This window comes from Pteropus alecto, unplaced genomic scaffold, assembly GCF_000325575.1.
Source record: "Pteropus alecto unplaced genomic scaffold, ASM32557v1 scaffold101, whole genome shotgun sequence".
Taxonomy (NCBI): domain Eukaryota; kingdom Metazoa; phylum Chordata; class Mammalia; order Chiroptera; family Pteropodidae; genus Pteropus; species Pteropus alecto.
The window spans coordinates 5,166,768-5,176,335 of record NW_006432945.1 but is presented as its reverse complement, the minus strand read 5'-3'; the positions used below and the strand labels follow the sequence as shown (position 1 = coordinate 5,176,335).

Genomic DNA, 9,568 nt, shown 5'->3' with positions numbered 1-9,568 from the left:
CATTAGTCTGTACTGAGGAGTAAGAAGCAGCTCCCAGTCACCTGCCTGAGGCGAAGGCCTGGCCCACACCAGAACCTGAACCTGACTCCTCCTGGGTCTCAGGTCAGGGGTTAACTTGTGGATAATTGTTTCCGTCAAGCTCAGAAGCTTCCCTCTTTAGGGGCGCTCGTTAGTTGCTTTATGGAAAAGATGCTGTTTTTATGGTCACAGGACCTACTCCAGCATACCCTCTTCAGTGTTCTGTCATTCCCAGTGTGAAAAGTATGTGCGTGTGTGTGTGTGTGTGTGTGTGTGTGTGTGTGTGTGTGTGTGTGTGAGAGAGAGAGAGAGAGAGAGAGAGAGAGAGACAGAGAGAGAGACAGAGACACAGAGACACAGAAGGAAAGAAGGAGGGGTGAGGCTAATTGATGGGGGAGGGGAACAGTTTGCACAAAATGGCAGAATATTTCTAATATAAGTAAGGGATGAGAGTCCATTTTAATGAGTGAAAGAAAATTTCAGACCCTTCTTTGTCACCTCTGTTGTAAGTTATGAACCAACTTAATACTAGGTATAAATTCTTTAATTCTTAAAGTTCTTGTACATCAACATAACAAACAAATCTGCAAATATGTTCTTGTTTTGATGCAACTAATCACCAGTGTCAGTGTATTTTGACATCCAAAATCCTAATGAGGAGGATGCCTGCTCAATTAAGAATTATTACCTTACACAACTAGGGGTTACTCCACTTTCAAAGCTTCATTTGCTGGTTCAAGAAATCAAACTGCATACTTAATCAAACTATGACAAGGAAGCAAAAATCACAAAAGTTTCAAAATTCTTGAAGCTATTCCAGCAACTTCCAACAATATTGCTGTGATCCCTAGTTTGTAAAACACTGAAAAAAAAAAAAAAAAAAAAAAAAAGCAAGACTATGGTGTTGAGAGAGAGCTGGCATTAACTCTGGGCAGGTTAAATCTTTGAGGCTTATTTTCTTCATCTTTTCATAACACTTAAGAGTGAGAGTTCCATAAAATGCATACACTTTGCATACATAATGGCAGCTGCTGGTGTGGATTATAGTAATGAAACAAAGATTTGTTTAGCAAATCTCTGCTGTAAATAACTTACTGGGCTGTTTACAAGGTACATAGAGATCACTAAGGTCCAAGCCCTGCCCTCAGCAATCAAAATAGCAAAACCCATAAACAGAGCTCCTGGCATTAGACGTCCACTGAAATATATGCTTTCTATAGAAAGTAAAGGAGTGATAAAAGACGAAGAATTGACAGATGGTGGGGCAGACGGGTGAGGAAAAAGCACAACACAATAATGACCAATGCCGGTGCCAAAGGAAAAACTACCTCTTCAAATTCTTCAGATGTAATGCTTGAAACTTTCTTCCAAGTCCTTGGAGTTCTGATCTAACAATGCCATTTCCCATTGAACTCTTTATAAGTGGCCTGCTGGGTCAAGGATGAGACTGAGCAGCAGGATAATGTCGTGCTTACCCTCAGTCACTCACTACTGACTTATTTATACTGCACAGAGAAGAAGGACAGACTTTAAAAAGCTTCTGAGTCAGAGGGCGCAGCAGCAAACACCAGCCCCAGATAACGCTGTCATTTCCTGGATTGCAAAATGTGGATAACGCGTTCACAGGAGCTTACCTTTTGGGATCTGCTGCCACCAGCTGTTGGTTTGGAGGTCTCGGCGTGATTTTCTTTATGGAGACTTAGTGGGGACAGTGCTAACTTCTGTGCAGCAAGGCGGGGGCTGGTCCTAGTTGCCATGGTGGTTCTTCGCAGGACGTATGGGCTCGTCTTTCCCGTTGGGATATCAGCAAACCCTGAGGGCAAAAAAGCTGCCTGTCAACCCTGCTAGTTCCAATTTTATCTACAGTGGAAATGATACTCATTAGGCAAAGTTTTAACAGGTAAGTGTAACCCAAAAATGCTTTCTCTAGCCACGGTGGACAGGAATTAACTTCACAGTTCCCCTGGGAGTTGTCAAATTGAATAATAACTAACAGATTTCCTCTTATTAGAAATATAAAAAAAAAAACCACAAATGGGAGAAGAAAGGGAAAATAACATTAAAAAGAAAAAAATGTTCCCTGCTTCTTCTATTTGGATGTCTTAAGTCGTATTTTTCTAAGATCTGTAGAAAACCCCAGCAGGCCCGCCTGTAAAATTTGGATTGGGGGATGGGAGGAAGGGGTTGGGAAAGGAGGGTAAAGCGGAAAGGAAAAATAAAAAAGGAAGGCCAGCTCTTGTTGAAATGGGGGAAATGTAAGATGGTAATAGCTAGCTCAGGTGACTCTCATGCAGACCAAGAGGGGAGAGGGATGTGACCATCTCCTCCCACAGACGGAATTGACATGGCTTGTGATGAGCAAGAGAAGGAAGTCAATCCCGAGGACACAAGACAGAGTCTCACACCTCAGAGCAGCTTTATTAACAGCTAACTAAACCAGTGTTAACGTTTTGTTTTTAACCCTTTAACTACAAATAAACAGTAATGAGAAAGAGCTAACTATTTGGGGGCTAGATTTCCTAAGAACTAGAATTACTCAGATCAGTGTTTCTTAAACCATCGGTGGCGAAGAACCAGTTTTGACCATTTTGGGGGAGGGGGATGGGAGTGTTGGGAGTAATTTCTAACCTGCTATAGAATGGAATGATACTATTGTATAACACGATGAAAATGAATCAGTAGAAAAATAATCATGTGCTTGGATGTTCTGACATTGTCGAATTGCTATGAAGACTTTAAACTCTCATTCTTGATTTCTGGACCTTTTTTTTTTTTGGTCATAAACCAGGAACCAACGGTTCCTAGACTGGCCCCAGTCCCCGGGCCAGACTTGGAAGACCACTGAGGTTTTTAAAAAGGAGGTAGTAAGTGGCTCCAGCCAGGGGCCAGCATCATCGAGCCCACCCTCCAGCTCAACCAGTTCCTGGGTGGGGGGACACGACCAAAGACAGGAAAGCTTGAAGGGTGACCTAGATTTGGAGATTTTTCAGCACAGAAATATCAAATTCTAAACAGGTTTTTGACAGTCATTTTTCAAATCTACCAGCACTTTTTGTAGTGTGACATGAGTAATTAGATGCTAGTCATTCTCTCATGACGAAGGAAGTATACCTCACCAATCTAAAAGGAGGCTGCTGCTTCTGCAGCTCGGTCTTGCACAATAACTTCAAATCCAAATGGTTCTACCTTTCTGCGTATGAATTTTTTACGTGGACTTTCAAAAGAGCACAACTAATTCTGTTTTTAAATGATGCGTACCTTTCTTTACAACTTCCGGAAGCCCCTCAGGCTCAAACTCGGTGTCTTCTGCATCCTCTGTAGGGTGAATACCACTTTTGACCACTTTCTTGCTTTTTTTAGAAAACGTCTCCGGTGTAGAAGACGCTGTTCCTCCTCCGTTCTCGCGAATCCCACTGGACCTCTGCCTTTTGCCTGAGCCTTTATTTTGGCCGGATGATAACTTCTTCTCAGGAACAGAAGGGACTGGGGATGGTCCCGGAACAACTGAATTTAGCGAAGGAGAACTCTGGAGATTGAGTTTGGATGGTCGTGAACTCAGACGAGCAACTTGTGTTTCTAACATCTCTTTGGCTCGCTCCAACTTCTCATGGCTTATGAGCAGGGAACAGTACTTATCCAAGTATTCGTCCGCCTCCTTGCTTTTTTCTTCAAGGGTTTCTTTCAGTTCTTTCACCTCGGTCATTAATTCATCTACACTGGCATCCACAACAGTACCTGTCAAAAACAAAGCGACACAGCCTGTCACTTGACACTTCTCTAGTTGACACTGGGCATTGTAAAGCAGAAAACCTTAGACTTGTCCTTGGACTTCGTTTGGCAAAGTTGGGGAGATATATCTCTACATGTTCTTATCGTTCAAACAACTCTTGTTTGGGAGGGACCATATCAAGTACGTGTTCTACTTAATTACATAACTAACTCTTTCTTATTAGGACAGCTTAAATAAAATCTGCCAGAGTCTCAAACTCGTATTTCGACCAACCCATCAAACTTTCTTATCGTTATTCATATGAGAGCAAATGAATTAATTGAGCACATCTCCTATTTTCCCCTGCCCATTATTTCCATCATAAGTGAATGAACAATAAAAGTAGGCAAAGAATATGAAGTCTCTATCTAATGGCTTTGGGAGACAGATGGGGGCCAGTGACAAGGTTAACTCCGAAAAAGCTCTGAAAACCATTCGGATGCAATGGAGGGTCTGATGGACAAAAGCTTGGGGGACGCTGTAAAGTGGGTCAAATTGCAGTTGCCATGACTGGCATTAAATCCACTAGAAAAACTCCCTGTAGACCCCGAGTTCTCTATACCACTGACTGCCCCACCCCGACCCACGGGGCCACGTCCAGAGGGCCGCTCATGCAATGCTCGCATCATCTCTCCACGTGTTAAGAGCATTCCACTCTGGGGGCATAAGTGTAGAAAAGTGACAAGGACAGTTGTCATTTCTTTTCTCTTTTATTTAACCTTCACACTCCAAAATATAGCCCCCTAATGCTTCCATTTAGTTGACCCACAAGAACACGCCAAGAAAACCAGAATCAGCTGTTTGTAAAGTACTAATAACAGCTGAGACGCCAATCTGTCTTTGACACAGGAACTATAAGGATGGGGACATCCACACGAAAACCTCTTCTCAGAACGGCTCGTTAGCAAACGGCGCTGCCAATTTCTTGTATGTTTTACAGAACAGAAAATGTGATCGTTCTATTTTAAAATGTACGTTTCATTCTGAATCATATTAATGACCTCAAGCTGAGCACAAAATTCAGAAACTAGAAAATGGATAGCTGCCGAAAATCAGCATGCCATAACAGAACAGAGTATGAAAACACTTCCTGCGCAGACACACCAGGATTTCACTGGTGGAAAACGGTTTGACGCATTGATGTGCCCAGGTGACACCCACCTGTTTTCTGTTTCTCTTGTGCAGCTTCTTCAAGGTGAGAGAGCTCTTTCTGCAGCATTTCCTTTTCTTCTTCCAGCTGTTTACAGGATTTAATCAACAACTTTATTTTCCCCTGGGCACGCTCATTTTCCTTCTTCAGCTGATTTACGTGTTTTAGATTGTCCATCTATAAAACAGAACCTTAAATTTAAAACCCTGAATTGCAATGTTCAAAAGAAAAAAAACCCCATAAGTCTAGTGTCTACCTGGCACTTGGCCATCTGTATGTCCGCTTTGCAGAAATGCCTATTTAGGTCCTCTGCCCATTTTTAATTAGATTGTTCAGTTTTTGGTGTTGAGTTGTACAAGTTCTTTATAAATTTTGGATATTAAACCCTTATTAGATATATCATTGGAGAATATCTTCTCCCATTTGGTAGGTTGTCTTTTCATTTTGTTGATAGTTTCCTTTGCTGTGTAAAACTTTTTAGTTTAATGTAGTCCCATTTATTTTTTCTTTCGTTTCCCCTGCCAGAGTGGACATATCCCAAAAAACTTGACTAAGAGCGATGTCAAAGAGTTTGCTGCCCGTTATTTTCTTCTAGGAATTTTATGGGTTTGGGTCTTATATTTAAGTCTTTAATCCATGCTGAGTTTATTTTTGTATATGGTGTAAGTAAATGGTCTAGTTTCATTTTTTCGCATGTATTTGTCCAGTTCTCCCAACACCATTTATTGAAGAGACTGTCTTTAACTCATTGTATATTCTCATCCATAGACATATTCTTGATGGGTCAAAAATTCTTATGAGACAATTATGTTCACATTTGTAATCTTCTGCTGTTGCAAAATTCCATTATCTAAGATGACATTCATCTTAGTCACACCAAGTAAAAGCTAAACGATATTATGGCTCATAATACAAATTTTAATTTTACAAGTAATTGAAATAGAAAATACATACAATGTTGGGAGAATTGTGGCATCATGTACTTCCTAGTAGAACAAGCTCATGGTTCCTTAACCACAATTATAAAATCGAAAAAGCTCGGCAAATGATTTAGAAGCAAAACTTGACCTGGACGTATGTGAAAGTATTTACAGTCTTTATCCCACCTTGTGAGAATATTCATACATTTTGATATAGAAATATGAATTCGTATGAAGTATTACCCCAGATCCTGCTGGGATATTATATAATATGTGACATATGCACTGAATTATGTAATATCTTTCAAAATGCATAATTCTAAAACAATCTAGCTCTAAGGGCTTCTGGTAAGAGATTGTGAACATATGAAGGCAAACCAAACGATTTTTAAAAAAAACATGAGCATCATATTCACGTTGCCAGTGATTTGTTCTCTGATATATATCATCTTGAAATAATATATTAGTAATATTGCAGTAAATTTGCACTTTTGAAATTTTCTATTTGTTTCCAGCCATAATTGGATTAGAAATTTAATTCATTTCAACAACACTTATCAAGTGGCACCTCATTAAAATTACGTGCAATCTGAAAACAGATTCAACAATTCACCATTTTGTACATAGTATTTACACATATACAAAAATACATAAATAGCATAAATAGATGTATAAATTTAAATCTTATATGTATATAAAATTTGTGTATATATGTATATGTATGTGTGTGTGTGTGTATATATACATATATATATATAGACATTGTCCAGTGAACTGTCAAAGATTAAAAAGGCAGAAAATGAGTAAATAAAAAAGTAGAGCTTTCTTTCTATTAAACTTAGTATCTCTCATTTTGTAGTAGCAGAACATAATTGATCATTAATGTTATTTTGAATTTTATTAGTTAGTATTTTATGGGTATATTTTCTTTACCTTGATAATTGCAGAAGAGCTATAAATAGAATAAGGTTATACTTATAGTTTCCTGTTTGAACATATTCAATATACAATTAATATCATGGCTTTAAAAATTTAATTCACCTTATAAGAAAAGACTTTTATTGGAAGATATTTATTTTCCAGGTTCATTATTACACATTGTGGATGGTATTCATTTTATGAAAAATATCCGTAGGAATCAAAACAGCCTCCCTTTCCAAGTACAAGTGCTGTAGCACCATCCACAGTCCAAAAACCCTGAGATTAGGGTTCACCTTCTTTTCCTTAAAGGAAAATGTTTCGTGACCCTTGTGTGGAGAGATGGGAACATGCATGTGTGTGTCCTGACCAAGTGCTCTGCCACACCTCGATCTCCCTGTGAGCCACAGGGACGTGGGTCTGGTGACAGCAATGAACCTGGAGACCAGGTAAGTGAGACTTTGGAATTATCCACCCAATTATTATTTACAGCTGAGGGGCCTGCCCTGATCCATTATTGGCTTGACCTTCATGGCCATCTCGAGAGGTCTTTAACATCCTTCAGGGTGAGAAGATTCACTAAGCAATGAGTAAAGTTTATTCAAGCTCTGAGACTGCAGGCCATCCATCCACTGATTTTCAAAAATAACTCAGCAGAGAATTGATGAATACTATTTATGATTACAAAAAACTTTTTCATTAAAATTAAAATAGAAGCTCATAAGCCAATACCATTAAAACCACTATTATTCGGAATAAGCCATTCTAGGCCATGAAGTAATGAGAGGTAAACATACCTTGGTTTTCCTCAATTCTTCTAAAAGCTCAGTGGTTGCTTTCAAAGAATTATTGAGTTCTTCTTTACTGGACTTTAGCAGGTCCAACTCCACTTTCTGCGAGCTGAGGCATTCTTCCTTAGAAGTCAATTTCTCTCGGTATGTCTGGATTTCCATTTCATGCTAGGGTAGAAAAATATTCCTTTAGCCAGGAGGCTCAGCTAAAAACATTGTAAGGAATACAAACAAAAAATAAAAGTTGTTCCCAGGACCATTTCAAATGGTCTTTGAGACTCTCCTACTATTCTACTTCAAGATGGAAATGTATTTTTTAAATTAAGTCATAAAATGACATAGGTGCGGGTAACTAGGGGACAGACAGTGAGGTTAATATGACTGGACCCTTTCTAAGATCATACAGCATAATAATAATGCAGAACTTTGACCTTCTTGCAAAAACTGCCTCGTTACCACCATCAACACACATTCCCCAGCTCCCCCAGGAACCAAACCACACGTTTCACCTGTTTGTTTGTATCGAGAAGCAAAGCCTGGTGCTTCTTTTCAGCTTCCTGAAGCTGTAGCTGATATTCGGCTATTTCTTCTCTCATCTTCTCTTGCTTTTCCGTCTGGTCTTTGTGTACGCAATCCAAGCTCTTTTTCAATTCACTATTTTCTAGCATGAACTGCTCTAGTTGACCCTAATGAGAAAAGTAATAAAATCATGGGAACATCATTATGAACCTGGATCTATCTCTTTAGGAAATACTGAGTCCTGAGGGGGAAAAAATTGTTTATAGGCAAGACAAATATCTATACGGAATAGTGCTATAATCCTCAGCAATGTACTCACTTTAAATTGCGACGTCATCTCCAGTGACAATTTCCTCTGCTCCAGCCTAGCCATCCCCAAAGTCACATCCGCTGGGACCACAGAATCTCTGAAACCTCACATTCAACTAAATCACTCTGGGGCCGCACCCTCCTAGGCTACCAGGCTCCTTGTTTAAGTATTTCCGGTGCAAACATTCCTGGACCTCATCACCACCACCACGAACGACCTTCACATTCAAAACCCCAGACAGAACATTTTCTTCCTAGACCAGCTTAGATTCCATGTTGTACCTCTTTAAGGATTTTCTCCAAAGGCCCTCAACTCTTTGCCCCGCTCTCCCTTCACTGTGCAGGACGGGCAGAAGCCCAGGCCTGGAGCCATCTGCCTTCTCAATGCGTGATCCCAAATGGCTGTTTCCACTTGTATCTATATACGTGCTGTGTCCACTTCCTCATTTCCCATGCATTCAGCCCAGTCTAGCCTGATTTCTGCCAACTCCTTCTGAAATCGTTTTTCATGGCATCACCAACCCCTATGCTGCAAATCCGAGGAGCACTCCTCAGTCCTCATCTCACCTGACCTCTAAGTAGGATCTGAGGCTGCTGACCACTCCTTCCGTCTGGAGGTGGCCCCCGCTCTTGGCTTCTAGGACGCAATGCTCCCCTGGTTTGCCTCATGTCTTCTCACCGTCCCTGCTGGCTCGTGCTCCTCCATCTCACCCTGCAAACTGCAGGACCTCTGGGCTCGGCCCTGAGCCACCTTCTCTTCTCTGTATTTTCTACCACTCCCCTAATTTTTAAATATGACCTCTATTCTGGGCGAGCCAAATGAATGTATCCACCTCAAATCTTTCGGCTCCAGCCTCATGTATTTGTATCGCGTTAGATTTTATTCTGACACTTTACCATGGCCTTTCTTCCTCTCCGATGTCTTCTCATATCATTGTCCATCTAATTCCAGCCACAATGGCTTCCTTGCAAGTTCTTAAAACAAAACAAAAAACAAACAAAAACCAAAGGTCTTTCCAAGCTCAATGGCTTTACCATGCTGCCTTCAGACCCAGAAGCCTTCGCCCCCTACCCAGTCCTCTGCAGGGCTGACTCCTCATCCTGCAGGTGGCATTCTGACTGCCCTATCTAAATCAGGTCATTGCCTTCCTCCACACCCCACTTCCGCAGCAAA

General features: G+C 40.6%; 1 protein-coding gene across 2 annotated transcripts in view; it reads right to left on the bottom strand.

Annotated features, from left to right (window-relative positions):
• The window catches only part of CENPF (centromere protein F), a 50,734-nt gene that overhangs the window by 3,684 nt on the left and 37,482 nt on the right, over nucleotides 1–9,568 (bottom strand). For both annotated transcript variants that reach the window (XM_006907724.3, XM_015586211.2), the window contains exons 15-19: nucleotides 8,076–8,252; nucleotides 7,573–7,734; nucleotides 4,949–5,114; nucleotides 3,277–3,753; nucleotides 1,653–1,831 (exon numbers count right to left, since the gene is read on the bottom strand). In XM_006907724.3, the coding sequence (XP_006907786.1) occupies nucleotides 1,653–1,831; nucleotides 3,277–3,753; nucleotides 4,949–5,114; nucleotides 7,573–7,734; nucleotides 8,076–8,252 (1,161 nt within the window). The remainder of the gene's footprint in view (nucleotides 1–1,652; nucleotides 1,832–3,276; nucleotides 3,754–4,948; nucleotides 5,115–7,572; nucleotides 7,735–8,075; nucleotides 8,253–9,568) is intronic.